This window comes from Notechis scutatus, chromosome 7, assembly GCF_049901735.1.
Source record: "Notechis scutatus isolate UNSWTSFEM ecotype Mainland chromosome 7, rNotScu1.2, whole genome shotgun sequence".
NCBI classification, from domain to species: Eukaryota; Metazoa; Chordata; class Lepidosauria; order Squamata; family Elapidae; genus Notechis; species Notechis scutatus.
In genome coordinates, this window is record NC_142015.1 from 3,226,788 (window position 1) to 3,242,265 (window position 15,478).

At 43.2% G+C, this 15,478-nt stretch overlaps 1 protein-coding gene across 1 annotated transcript in view; it reads left to right on the forward strand.

The window, feature by feature from the left end:
- The window catches only part of FAM178B (family with sequence similarity 178 member B), a 196,188-nt gene that overhangs the window by 53,485 nt on the left and 127,225 nt on the right, over positions 1-15,478 (forward strand). Inside the window, exon 5 of the mRNA XM_087969642.1 lies at positions 10,150-10,243. Coding sequence (XP_087825768.1) covers positions 10,150-10,243 — 94 coding nt within the window. The remainder of the gene's footprint in view (positions 1-10,149; positions 10,244-15,478) is intronic.

A 15,478-nucleotide genomic window follows, 5' to 3' on the forward strand; every position in this document is an offset into this window, starting at 1 on the left:
GAGGGAAGATAACAAGTTCATCAAACCGACCACAAAGGCTGAGCGGAAGAGGGGGCCTTGGGGGGGAGGGGGCTCGTTAGGCTGGGGAGGGGGGTGGTGTCAGCTGTTTGGAACCTGATCCCATGCAACCACACCAGGAGGAGAAGGAGGAGGAGGAAGCATTGTGGCTCAGTGGTGTCTGTACAGGGGTGGGCTTCAAAAATTAGGCCTTAATTAGGGCTTATTTGGCGGGGGTAGGGCTTATATTGGGCACATCTATTAAAATCAAGCTAGGACTTACTTTCAGGGTGGGTCATATTTTCGGGGAAACTGGGTATTTATTCTAGACTTTAGTAAGGGGTGGGCTTCAAAAAAAAAAAAGCAAGGGGTTCTCTGCCTGATTGCTGGATGGATGTGGGCGTGGCCTAGTCGGCCTCCTGCACCACAGCCGGGGAGGGGAGTTTTTGAAGTCCCCGGCCTCTGGATGCTTTCCTCGAGCCTCCGGAAGGGTGAAAACAGCCTCCCCTGGTTCCAGAGCCTCTCCGGAAGCCAGAAACGGGCCCATTTCCAGCCTTCCCGAACTTCCGGGAGGCCCGGGTTTTTTTTTTTGCCCTCCCTGAGCGTCCATGCGCGCCCTGCACTTACCTGCATCCAAAATGGGCCAGGTGGGGAGTCCTGGGAGGGAGACCTCCAGCAGCCCAGCCCTGTGCCTGTAGTCCAGGGACCTTCCCTGTGGAAGGGTGGGACTGATGGGCACGCGTCAGCCCACTCCTCTTTGCAGAAGGCTGGGGACAAACCACCCTTTTCTAAAGAGGCACCAAATGGCCCAAGGGAGAGGTTTTCCCCTTCCCGGTCAGCGCCCCACAGATTGCAGGATTTGCATACTGAATTGCCTTCTGGAGAGGCTTGGCCAGCCGAAGCCTTCAGCTCTGTTCTAGGGCTTGTGCCTCATTGTCCTCTTACACGCCATCAGGAAGCAGGAAAGGGCAACTGGAAAAAATAAAATAAGGGAGAGGATTAAATTAGCTCTAGGCGCACGACCTCCCCACTGCAGTGGCACTCGTTCCCCGGATTAATTAACAAGAGGGCACTTTGAATAGAAGAGAGCAGGAAGGGACCTTGGATGCCTTCTACTCCAACCCCCTGGTCAAACACTATTCCAGACAGGTGTGTGTGTCCTGTCTCTTCTTGAAAGCCTCCAGTGATGGAGCACCCACAGCTTCTGGAGGCAAGCTGTTCCACTGGTTAATTGTCCTCACTGCTGGGAAGTTTCTCCGTAATTCCAGTTTGCTTCTCTCTGGTTAGTTTCCATCCATCGCTTCTCGTCCTGCCCTCCAGTGCTTTGGAAAATAAGTTGAGGCCCTTCTTTGTTGTGTCAGCCCTTCAAATCCTGGAATTCTGCCATCACGTCCCCCCTAATTCTTCTTTTCTCTAGACTAGCCAAGCCCCAAAACCTGCAGCCGTTCTTCATATGTGTTTTAGTCTCCAAGTTTTTAATCATGTTAGTTGCTCTTCTCTGAACATTTTTCCCCAAGTCTCAACATCTTTTTTGTAAGCAGTAACTAAAACTGGATGCAGTATTCCGGGTGTGGTCTTAACAAAGGTTTTATAAAGCGATATTAAACTTCATGTGCTTTTGATTTGATGCTCCTGTTACTACAATCAAAGAATCGTATTAGTTTTTTGGGCTGTTACCACACACAAAAAAGCTAAGTGCATAGGGATGCTTGTTCTAGTCCTCCTGAAATGAATGATGACATGACATTTCTCTCCCTTGTTTTACCAAAGCTTTCCTTTTAAGAAGAGGACAGGGCAGATGCCATCATATTTACTTCTGGGAAGATTAAGCTCCTATTCTTGCTCCAGGTCCTGCCCACCTTGCAGTTTGAAAGCATGCAAATGCGAATAGATCAATAGGTACCACTTCGGTGGGAAGGGAAAAGCGTCCCTTGTGTCTTGGCGTATAGTCATGCTGGCCACATGACCACAGAAGGGTTAGGAGACAGACGAGCGCCAGCCCCAAATAGTCAGACACGACTGGATAAGGGGAACCTTTATCTTTTACCCTTTTTTAAGCCAAACGCCATAATAGCAATAGCACTTAGACTTATATACCACTTCACAGTGCTTTACAGCCCACTCTTAAGCGGTTTATAGAGTATCTTCTTGCCTCCAACAATCTGGGTCCTTATTTTACCCACCTCGGAGGGATGGAAGGCTGAGTCAACCTTGAGCCCGTCAGGATTGAACTGCTGGCTGTGGGCAGAATTAGCCTGCAATACTGCATTCTAACCACTGCACCACCATGGCAAGCAAGCAAGCAAGCAAGCAAGCAAGCAAGCAAGGCAAGCAAGCAAGCAAGCAAGCAAGCAAGCAAGCAAGCAAGCAAGCAAGCAAGCAAGGAAGGAAGGAAGGAAGGAAGGAAGGAAGGAAGGAAGGAAGGAAGGAAGGAAGGAATAGCACTTAGGCTTATATACCGCTTCACAGTGCTTTACAGCCCACACTTAAGCAGTTTACAGAGTCAGCCTCTTGCCCCCCGCAACAATCTGAGTCCTCATTTTACCCACCTCAGAAGGTCGGAAGGCCGAGTCAACCTGGAGCCTGGTGAGATTCGATCTGCCAAATTGCAGTCAGCCGGCAGTCAGCAGAAGTAGCCTGCAGTACCACACACTAACTACTGCTCCACCGCGGCTCATAATATCTCTCTCTGGGGAGATTAAACTAGCTTTCCATTTTAAAAAAAGGTTTGATGTTTTTCCATTTCAAATAAGCCAACATGGAAGAACCAGAAGGAGGCAGTGATTGAACGAAGGGGCTATGTTCCTAGGAGTGAAGTCTCTAGCATTGGCACACTAAACCATTAACGTTGCGGGAATCCATGCACGTTTAACCTGCAGCTTAGACCTTCCCAGAATATTGTGGTGCTCGTCAGGTAGAAGGACTAAGAAACGGCTGCGGCTCGGTAGTGGCTGTCCCATCCTTGGTGCACCTTGTTTCCTCATTATCCACATGACCTTGTTTTTCCTTGTTTACCTTGGGTTATGGACGGGGCGTCAAGAGCCAACAGGATGACTAGCCCTCCTCTTTGGCCCAGGTATTGACATCTTAGATCCCTTTCAAACTTTTGACCTCGGTCCCCGTCAGGTGCAACCGAACCCCAGGGCCCTGCATTGGCGTCGCCTCCTTGTTTTCTCAAAAACGGGAAGAATGAAAAAGTGTTTTCGGTTGAGAGCCAGGTATAAGATACCCTACCCTGGAAGTCAATAGCGTTCCCACCCACAGGATTTAATAGACAAGGTTGTTTTATTAAGGCTCCATTGTTGCTCAAGTCTGGGCTGCCTGCCAGCTCACCTCTTGCCATATTTAGCTTTTGTGGCTGGCCCAGCTCCGATTCCTGTCCTTTCCCATTTGCTAATGTACCTGAGCAAGAATGAATTGAGCTGAGGATTTTTTTTCTTCTTCCCCTTCTTCTCTTAGCCGTAAAGGCTTCGGGGTGATGGATTTTAATGCTTCCCTTCCGCTCTTTTTCCTTCTTCTCTTGTTTGTCGGAGGAATGGGAAATCTTGAACAGGGGTGTCAAACTTGATTTCATTGAGGGCTGCATCAGAGATATGCTTGACCTGGGTGGGGCGTGGCTAGTTTGGGTGTGGCCAGCTCAACGTCACTCATCAAGGCTCTGTTTCCAGCTGCGATGGCTTCCTGCAGCCCCATGCCAGCGAAAACGGAGTTTGGGGAGGCTGCACGTGGCCACACGGCTTCCCCGAGCTCCGTTTGTCAACTCAAAAATATTTCTCTGGTCTTTTAGTCTTGTCAGCAGAAAGGGAGTGGGGGAAAATAATGCCTACCTTAAATATTTTTCATAGGTAATTGCTAGGCGGCCGAAGCTTCTGGCATGGTAGATCATTACTGGAGAGCATGATTGATGACTCTTGGCTAGGGATGTGTCCCATTGGAGAATATACATTCAGGGTCAAGGGTGAGATGAATGATGTGTCTCAGAGTCGGCTGCGCCCAGGTAATGCTGACATGTTCACTCCTAATAAATCTTGTTTTTTTAAAAAAACTCAGAGATGCGGCGAAACTCATGATTTGAATGGGACTGGATTGTCGGGGCCCTGACACCGTTTTCTTTGGCGGAGGGTTTTAGGAAGCCGTCACGGTTGAAAACAGAGCCCAGGAGACCGTAGGTGGCCCTCCTGAGCTCCATTTCCGCTGGCAGGCTAACAGAACAATTTATGCCTCTCCTCCCGAAATTTTATTTTCTGGATTCAGAAATTCAAAACGGGGGAAACTTTAAAGACTTAACACCTGGTACCCAGGGGTGGGCTTCAAAAATTTCATTGTATGAGGTGCAATGTGATGACCCAGGGCATGGCATAAAAGCAACAAAGTCACAAAAGTAGGTAAATTTCCTTTAATTCCTTCAACGTAGCTCCCAAGGACCAGTTATCATCGGCTGGAGAAAAAAACTCTGCCAAGAACAGTTTTTAAAGGGGAGAAATTCAGTCCGAACCCAAAGTACATCTCAATTATAAACAAAAACCAACACAAACCACGCTGCTGCAATTAACGAGACAGGGCAGAATAAGGAATTGCAGACTTCAAAAGATAATGAAACACACACAGTTGGGAGGACTCCAGATAAGATGTGACAAACAAAGATAATGCATGCTTTGCTTCCAGCAAGGTGCTGTGCGCAAACACCCTCTTTATCCTGTTCTCCCAGCTGCAGCTAATGAAGGCAATCAGGGCCTTTTTCTCCCCCATAAGCCACGTTGCTCCCTTATCCGCTCCTCCCTGCATGCCACAGGATGAAGAGGGGGTGGGCCTGGGTCTTCCTCTGAATGCCCAGCCCGACTGTGTCCTTCCCCAGTTTCCTCCACAGCCACCGGAGCCACACTCCCACTCCCTGTCAGCTGTTCCACCTCTCCCTTGGAATCAGATTCCAACAGGGACACGACACAGCATCTTTGCGGTGTGTTTGTGTAACCAAAAAAAAAAAAAAAAAAATGTGGTAGATGCAACTATAGCTACCATTTGGATTTTTATTTTTGTTTTTTTAATTCTCCTGCCTGCCTGCCTGCCTGCCTCCACATTTCATGTTATTTGTTACATTTCATTTCATTTCATCTTTCATTTCTTTTCTTTGATCGCGGAGCCTCGCTTGAGAATTGCCCTTCATCAGAAATCTCGCAACAACTGCCACCTTTCAGTTCCCGGCCTAAAATATTTTTTTATACCTTTTGGAATTTTAAATATTAATCATTTCATTTTCCAACTCCTTGATGTAGCAGAGGAGATTTTTACCCACATTTCTGTTGCTAAGTTAAACATTCTTTACGTGAATTTTGCCCCATTTCATGACCACCGTTGTTAAGTGAATCACTGCAGTTGTTAAGTTGGTCACATGATTGTTAAGTGAATCTGGCTTCAAGCGTTGACTCTGCTTGTCAGAAGGCCACGTGACCCCAGGACACGGCCACCGTCATAAGTATGAGTCAGTTGCCAAGCTGAATTTTGATTATGTGAAAAATAGAAGAGGATAGAGAATAGAATGTGGAATATTAGAATAGAAAATAGAATAGAATATAAAATGGAATAAAACAGAATAAGGAATAGAATAGAACAGAATAAGGAATAGAATAGAATAGAATAGAATAGAATAGAATAGGAATAGAATAGAATAGAATAGAATAGAATAGATCATGGAATGGAATAGAATGGAATGGAATAGAATAGAATAGAATAGAATAGAATAGAATAGAATAGAATAGAATAGAATAGAATAGAATAGAATAGATCATGGAATGGAATGGAATGGAATGGAATAGAATAGAATAGAATAGAATAGAATAGAATAGAATAGATCATGGAATGGAATGGAATGGAATAGAATAGAATAGAATAGAATAGAATAGAATAGAATAGAATAGAATAGAATAGAATAGAATAGAATAGAATAGAATAGAATAGAATAGAATAGAATAGAAGATAGAATAGGAGATAGAATAGAATAGAATAGAATAGAATAGAATAGAATAGAATAGAATAGAATAGAATAGAATAGAATAGAATTCTTTATTGACCAAGTGTGATTACACACATAAAGAATTTGTTCTGGTGCATAATATAGCCATTGTAAAATAAATTCATCGTAAAACATTAGATACAACACTTTATCACTAAGCCTTATGTGTGAAAACAGTTATGCTTTGATAACTGAAATACAGAGCTCAGGTATATAAGGGGCTTTCCTAGATGATGATGTGTGTGTGTGTGTGTGTGTGTGTGTGTGTGTGTGTCCTTGTTTTGATTAAAATTCTGCTGCGGAGCATGGCAAGGGTTAAAAATGTGGCATCGTGGAATGAAGGAACTTTTCTTTCATTGTGATTAAATTACACTGTCTTCAATGTAGGTCAGATTTGTGAGCTGAAAGCTTGAGGGAAAAAAGGCCTTTTGAAATCACTTTTAGCTCTGAAAAAGGGGAAAGAAATGAGGGAAAGAGAAGAAAAGGGGGAAAAAACACACCTCTCCATCCCCCGTCTTCCGTTTCAGCCCAAAGCCATTTGAGTTGGCTGGGAAGCTGAGCCTTGAAATCGGTAGGCTCCTAAATAGGAATTGGGGAAGGGGGTGGGGTGGAGGAGAGAGGGAGCCCGCGGCCCCCCCCTCCCTGGGTTAGAACTCACAGAATTTGGAACCAAGCATGAAATTGGCCTGATAAAAGTGCCCCCCCTCCCGCCTCCCCATCCCCGTTGGACAGGATGAACCCATTTCTCAAAATAGCAGCCGGTAACGTGCCAGACTCAAGTGGTTCCGGCAAAAATAAAATAAAATAAATAAATAAAGTAAAATAAAAGAGAAGAGTGGGTGTGTGGGTGGGTGGGTGGGAGGGGAGGGGAGCAGCAGCTCGTAAAAGCACAATTATCCCTGTCTCTTCTCGGGCTGAATTTACTCAACCCCCCCCCCTCTCTCAGGGAAGGAGGAGTTGTTACTCCACGTTTGAAAGGAATTCTGTCCTTGAGTGCTGGGGTCAAGGTTGGAGCTCTTGGGGAATTGTAGGGCCTTCAACCTGAGCCAAGAGGTTCAAACAGATGATTAAAGGAGTTGGAAGAGACCTTGGAGGTCATCTAGTCCAACCCCCTGCCCAAGCAGGAGGCCCTACACCATCTCTGACAGATGGGCTCTCCAGTCTCTTCCAAGGATGAAGGTCCCACAACTTCCGAAGGCAACTTCTGTTCCATGGGCTGATTGTTCTCCCTGTCGGAAAATTCCTCCTTATTTCCAGGTTGAATCTCTCTCCTTGTTCAGTTTCCGTCCATTATTCCTTGTCTGGCCTTTGGGTGCTTTGGAAAATAGCTTGACCCCACCTCCTCTCTATGGCAGTCCCTCAAATGTTGTGACACTGCTATCATGTTTCTCCTGGTCCTTCTCTTCACTAGACTACCTCACGTGATTTGGATTGTATCCCTCTGTTAATGCAACTTAGGATTGCATTTGGCTTTTTTGGCTGCCCCCGCACATTGTTGACTCATATTTAATGGGTTGTTTAGATCAAGGTTGTCAGACCTTGGCAACTTTAAGACCTGTGGACTTCAACTCCCAGAATTCCCCAGCCTAGCTGGCTTGGGAATTCTGGGATGAAGTCCACAGGTCTGAAATTTGCCATGGTTGGCCACTCCTGGTTAGATGGAGCTTGGGGAGTTTGTGTCAATGCCCGGGGTGTGTCAACGTAGGATCAAGATCACCGAATAATTGCAAATATTTCAGATAAGTTTGCTGATCACAGCAAGGCTCAAGTATTTAATTATTTGCCGCTGAAAGAATCATATGCCATTGTTCCGCCCATTTGAGTAAGCAATACCTTCTTAGAGAGATGGGTCTTCTTCCAAGAAGGTCTACAATATGTTCTCCTACATTTGTATACTGTAAAAGGTAAAGGTTCCCCTTGCACAACCGTGCTAGTTGTTTCAAGCTCTAGAGGGTGGTGCTCATCTCTGTTTCAAAGCTGAAGAGCCAGCACTGTCTGAAGACGTCTCCATGGTCATGTAGACGCCATGACTAAATGCCAAAAGCACATGGAATGCTGTTACCTTCTTCCCACCAAAGGGGTCCCTATTTTTCTACTTGCATTTTTACCTGCTTTCGAACTGCTAGGTTGGCAGAAGCTGGGACAAGGAACGGGAGCTCACTCCGTTAAGCAGCGCTAGGGATTCGAACCGCCGAACTGCCAACCTTTCTGATCGGCAAGCTCAGTGTCTTAGCCACTGTTCTCCCCCTTTGAGTAAGCGATACCTTCTTAAAGAGATGGATCTTGTTCCAAGAAGGTCTACAATACGTTCTTCTATGTTTACATACTCTACTGTTCCACAATTTGGCTTATCTGCTTTTGGTTTAGTCCTGGTGTTTCTCAGACTTGGCTACTCTTAAGATGTTGAGTTGAGGTTCACACATCCTAAAGTTGCCAAGTTTGAAAAACATTGGTTTAGTCCAGGGGTCTCAAACACAATTTACCTGGGGGCCGCTGGAGGGAGAGTCTGGGTGAGGCTGGGCCGCATAATATTATACTTTATATTATACTTTATATTTATATTATACACTAATATTATACTTTCATATCACGTTGGGGGCCACAGGATATCGTCCTGCGGACCGCAATTGGCCCGTGGGCCGCGAGAATGAGACCTCTGGTTTAGTCCCTTCCACATACACAATTTATGGCCAGTTCAGCATCAGTGTTACACTAATACAGTGTTATCTTGATACTCATTGTTCATTGGTTCCGGGAAGTGCCACGAGTACAAAAAACGATGAGTTATTGGTACTCATTGTGTAACCCATAAGGAATAATGTAGTGAGTCACAAGGCGGCCAACACCGACAAGTTATAGCTCGTGCCTTGAGTACCAAAGAAATGATATTTTTTTACGTCAGAATGTGTTGAGTACCAAATTTGATGAGCTTCAAAGCAGTTGAGTACCAAGGTAGCGCTGTATTTTCTTGCGTTGTCCTTGTTGGCACTTGAACCAACCTTTTTCTTGCTCAACTGCAGCACTTCTCACCTACAACATGGAAGAAAAAAGATGAGCAAACCCCGTAGCCCTGTGGGGTTTGGGAGTTTGCACCATCTTCCCATTCATAAAGCCTCCTCCAGCCACTGCACCTAGGTGTGCTCAGGCAATCTTTGGTAACCAATTTGATCTTAATCCTTCTAATTCACTTCATTGACTTGAATTCCCTGCTTAGGTAAGCAGCCTTGGACTCTGGCCTAGCCCTGTCTGGCCTCTGGGCTCAAATCATTTCCCTCTCCCGACCCCACACACACACACACACACACACCTGGAGGGCCTACTCTGCCACCTTAGAACCACCACTGCAGCTTTTGAGGAAGCCACCTGATTGTGAGATCATGCCACTTTCACAGCTTCCATCAGGGCTTAATATGTGGGTGGAAGAATTACTTTTATCTAAGACTTGTTGCTGGATCTTGTTGTACCCATGTGGGGTCTAGTCAATGATTTCCATATTTACCAGCTTTCATCAGAACCAGGTGCCAGCTCCTTGTTAGTCAGAGTTGGAAGGAACCTCGTAACTCCCCTTCTGGGAGTTGAAGTCCACAAGTCTTAAAGCTGTCAAGTTTGGAGACCCTTTTTACCCACTGAGCTTTTTATTACCCAATAGCTAGATGAATTCACCCAACAAGATGTAGTTCAACATAGTTTTTTAAAAAAGCTTTAAAAATGCCACCCGGAAGTAATATTTTCCCCTTAGATTTTTTTTTTTTTTTGTAGCTCTCTGGATTGGCCAATGAATTCTGGAATTTAGAAAGGAAGCAGCCCCTCCTAGAGTTTGTCAAGAGTTCTTGGGGTCCAAGCTGATGCCAACGTTGGCTTCCTCTAACATGTGATCTCAGTAGCTTCCTCCAAAATAAGGATAGTTAAACCCAAAACAGAAATATAAGTGATGAGGCAGACTCCTCATTAGAGGAGAGCATAGTAATTTCCAGGAAGTCCCCATCAAATTTTGATAGAGCTTGTTCAGGAGAACATCTTGATTGATGACCTTCCAAAGGGTAGACAATTGGCTCTTCAGATTGGCTGTCTGCTCCAGTTGAGGAGACAGTCAAGGCTGCCTTTGGTCTCCCTCTGCTGACTTTCTCTATCTCCATTTGCAGATTCCCAGAATACTCTCCTCATCCTGCAGACGTCCAGAATGAAAACATCTACTTCCAACTTAGCTTCATACCAATGCTGGAAGATACATTCAAGGTAGGCTGCCACTAACCTCCTGCTACAACCAGATGCAGACCTACTCCTGGCCATTTGTGGCACGTGGTAGGACTTGTTGCTCTAGGGGCACCTTATATACTGGAGCTCAAAAGAAACCCTCTTCTGTAGGTTGCAACAAAAGCAATCAATCGGAAAGCGATGCCTCTTTCTAGAAGCCATTTTTTTCTAGAGCCAAACGTGTTCTAGAAGGTGAAATTTGACCTTCTAAAAGGTGACATTAAGAGATCTTTCAGTTGCTTTTTCTCATCATAAAGATTTAGAAGATGCTGTCAGTAGCAGGTAAAAGGCACGTTCCTTTTATAGAGAAAGGTGAATGCTGTATTATGTTGTAAAACATGACATCTCTAGCTTGTGAATGTGACAATACGAAAGCATTATTTATCTGTTATTTTTGTTTATCTGTTTTTTTTAATCCATAGAAACTTTCATAATCTTTCCTCCTCCTCCTCCTCCTCCTCCTCCTCCTCCTCCTCCTCCTCCTCCTCCTCCTCCTCCCTCCACCTCCTCCTCCTCCTCCTCCACCTCCCTATCTGTCGTGGGACATTGCCGAACATGTTGGCGATCCTATTTTTATCAACAGCCGTATGAAAAAGGGCAGCTGAGTTTTGTCCAAACCAACCAATCCCTTAGATTTTGAAGCCATGATGTTCTTCTTCGGCCTGGACCTTGTCTGGACCTTCAATCTTTCCTTGGAGGATTAAGTGAAGGATGTGGGCGTCGCATCCCATGTCTGAAATATTCTAATTTCCACTTTTCAATGGTTTTGGTGATTTCCCTTGACTTTCCCAGGAGGCTTATCACCTCCTCGTTTCTGATTTTGTCAACCCAGCTTATCCGTAACAGCCGCCCGTAAATCCACATTTCAAATGCTTCTGGTCTCTTCAAGTGGCTTTCTGTCCGAAACCAAGTCTCCACTCCATGCTTTTCCCACTTTCAATATCTTGCAATGTAGGGTTTTACTATTTATTTTTAAAAAATACACACCCCCATCTTGTCTAGAGGCAACTCTGGGCAGCTCACAAGCCCCATTCTAATTGTATCCCCAAATTTCAGACCATTAACATAAATATTTGTCGTGCCCCTGGTGGACACTGACTCTGAGGGAGAGGAGGAACAGCCGACAGGGAATGGAGGTGTGGCTCCGGAGGTTGTGGAGGAGGCTGGGAAAGGGCAGAGGCCGGCTGGGCAGTCAGAGGAAGAACCAGGTCCATCCCCTCTTCATCCTAGAACATGCAGGGGGGAACGGAGAAGGAAACAACTTGGCTTACGAGAGAGGAAGCGGCCATGATCCTCCTCATTGATTGCAGCTGGGGAGACTAGTATATAAGAGAGACGGTTAAAACACAGCGTTGCCAGAAGCAAAGCGTGTTTTATTTTGGGCTGAAGTTATCTTGGTTGGCATCCTTACAACAGACTGTGCCTTGTTATCTCCTTGAAGTTGGTAATTACTTATCCTGGTCCGTTGTGGAATTTCCTTCATTGTAGTTTGTTTTGGTTTTTTATTTCACCTCTATCTGCTCATTAAGTTCGGACTGTATGGCTTTCTTTTGAAGACTATTTTTGCATCAGTTTTATCTCCAACTGAGAATTATTGAACAGTGGAGCCAAGTTGGAGGCATTAAAAGACACTTATTTACGTTTTGGATTTTGTTACGTTCGGGTCATCCAAATATGTCTAGAACTTCTTTTAATGTGAATCACCCTGCTTTTCATTCGCTGCTTCCCACATTTTTCCCAAATTGAAATACAGGTAGTGCTCAACTTGCAACAGTTCATTTAGTGACCATTTGAAGTTATGAAAGCACTGAAAAGAGTGACTTATGACCGTTCTCACACTTACGACCATCGCAGCAACCCCATGCTCACGTGATCAAAATCCGGCCATTCGGCCACTGACTCGTATTTATGACCTTTGCAGCATCCTGGGGTTATATGATCCCCCTTTGTGACCTCCCGAAGAGCAAATTCAGTAGGGAAATCCTATTCACTTAACAACCGTTTTACTAATTTCACCATTGCAAATGACTCACTTAAGAATGGTGGTGAGAAAGGTCGTAAAACGGGGCATAATTCACTTAACCAACTGCCTTGCACAGCAGCAGAAATGTTGAGCTCAATTATGGTCGTAAGTCGAGGATTATCTGCATGCAGATTTTCCTGATTTAAGCTCTTTCTGAAACTGAACTTCACTGTTTACCTGACATTTCCAGTCATGTACCTTTTTCTGCCCTTTTAGCATTTTTGATCGGGGAAAAAAATAAACGGTGAATTTTGCTATTAATAAGCGGGGCATTATGAATCTGGTGAGAGCAGGATCCCAAATGTATTTCAAGTGGAATTAATTCGTAGTTCTACTTCTTAATAATTCCCTCAATACTGTCCAACTATTGCAAAGTCTGCACTACTATTATTGTTAATCTTCTCATCACTCCTTATCGCACATCCCCTCCCACTTGCGACTGTATGACTGTAACTTTGTGGCTTGTATCCTTACGATTTATATTGACTATTTCCTAGTATCATTTGATTGCTTATTATACCCTATGACTATAATTAATTGTTGCACCTGATGATTCTTGTCTCTTGACGAATGTATCTTTTCTTTTATGTATATACTGAGAGCATTTGCACCAAGACAAATTCCTTGTGTATCCAATCACACTTGGCCAATAAAGATTCTATTCTATTCTATTCTATTCTATTCTATTCTATTCTATTCTATTCTATTCTATTCTATTCTATTCTATATTCTATTCTATTCATTCTATTCCTTATTCTATTCCTTATTTTATTCTTCATTCCAATATTCTATTCTATTCTATTCTATTCTATTCTATTCTATTCTATTCTATTCTATTCTATTCTATTCTATTCATTCTATTCCTTATTTTATTCTTCATTCCAATATTCTATTCTATTCTATTCTATTCTATTCTATTCTATTCTATTCTATTCTATTCTATTCTATTCTATTCTATTCTATATTCTATTCTATTCTATTCCCTTATTCTTTCTTCATTCCAATATTCTATTCTATTCTATTCTATTCTATTCTATTCTATATTCTATTCTATTCATTCTATTCTATTCTATATTTCTATTCTACACTATACTATACTATTCTAATTTTTATTGTACCCTATGACTATCATTAAGTGTTGTACCTCATGATTCTTGACTGTTGATATCTTTTCTTTTATGTACACTGACAGTATTTGCACCAAGACAAATTCCTTGTGTGTCCAATCACACTTGGCCAATAAAGAATTCTATTCTATTCTATTCTATTCTATTCTATTCTATTCTATTCTATTCTATTCTATTCTATTCTATTCTATTCTATTCTATTCCTAATTCGGTACATTTGGGAATGCACGTATAGACCTATTTTCTTCTGTGGAAGACAAAACAAGCGGGCTCTAATGACGTTCTCTGGTAAAATTCATTGCTCCAAGTGATAGATCAAATTTCCCACTTCCCATAGAGTTTACACCTCTGTTGATGCCTTTGCATTGGCCATCACTCAACAATTCCATTTTGATATAGATATGCCCTTAGGTAACTTAGAATCAGGATGACTGATGGAGCACCTCCACATTTATTGACCTGGTCAGTTACTAGGAGCATCAGAAGAGATAGCAAGATAAAGGGAATGTATTTTTTGGCTGCCTATGGGTGAACCTTCTCCAGTAAATCTCAAAGAAACCTACAGTTTATCTTTGAAGCACCCGTTGAGATCCTCTTTCTTTCTGTCTCTCCACTCAGGCCCTCCTCGCACGAATATTAATGGGTATTAATATTCTTTTCTCAATCTGCATGCTTTTGCATTATTTTTAATCTCCTGCTGTTGTGGTTCTGCAGTGCACGTTGGAAACTATCGTGAGACACTTTTGCATAAGAAGTAGGTTATTTCCATCTTGCAATTCATATTTTGCATTATTGCATTTGTATTATTGTGTCAAGGTTTTCCAATTCTTGTAATAGAATATAATAGAATTCTTTATTGACCAAGTGTGATTGGACACACAAGGAATTTGTCTTGGTGCAAATGCTCTCAGTGGACATAGAAGAAAAAATACATTTGTCAAGAGTCAAGAATCATCAGGGACAACACTTAATGATAGTCATAGGGTACAATAAGAATGGAATGGAATGGAATGGAATGGAATAGAATAGAATAGAATAGAATAGAATAGAATAGAATAGAATAGAATAGAATAGAATTCTTTAGTCATAGGGTATAATAAGCAATCAACAGTCAATGTAAATTGTTAGGATACAAGCGAAAAGTTACAGTCATACAGTCACAAGTGGGAGCGGATGGGTGATAAGGAACTGTGAGAAGATTAACAGTAATAGTATTGCAGACTTTATAAATAGTTGGACAGTGTTGAGGGAATTATTTGTTTAGCAGAGTGATGGCGTTAGGGAAAAAACTCCCCTTGTGTCTAGTTGTTCTGGTGTGCAGGGCTCTATAGCGTCATTTTGAGGGTAGGAGTTGAAACAATTTATGTCCAGGATGTGAGGGGTCTGTAGATATTTTCACAGCCCTCTTTTTGACTCGTGCAGTATACAGGTCCTCAATTGAAGGCAGGTGGGTAGTAATTGTTCTTTTCTGCAGAGTATTGTTTTGTCACAGAGTAAAATCTTCCTCGTGCCAGTTGAATTGCAGTGCCACTAAAACAAGGGATTAGGGTTTTCACTTGGGCAAAGCATAATTGAAATTGGCACAGTATTAAAAGCATCAAAAGCCATTTGTTCCACGGAAGCCTCCCTGGTATGGAAAACGTTGGCCCGAAGATATGACGCTCCTTGCAAAACCGCTGCAAACAGTGAATAATTTTCCAGGGTTTTCATCCTCAACTGTTCAGAGACGAGCCATGGAGAAAGCAAAAAAGAAAAAAGAAAGGAGTTGTTGAATTGAAAGCCACGCTATGAAATATAGGCGGCATGCAGCTGGGACAATTTTTCTTGTCACTACAAACATGTGATGGGGGCAATCACATTCCTCTGACAGTTGCAATTGATGTGTTTGCAGGCAAGCCAAAATCAGTTCTTCTTTTTCTTCTTTTTTTAAACCAAAGACAAAGCTGTGGCAGTTTGATAGGTGGAGAAATTGTAACGTTTTGCAAAAAGGGGGGAAACCCCAGACTCTGCTTTTTAGGAAACCTGCCGAGAGGGTCTCAGCACAATTTTCTCAGAAGCCGGAGATGT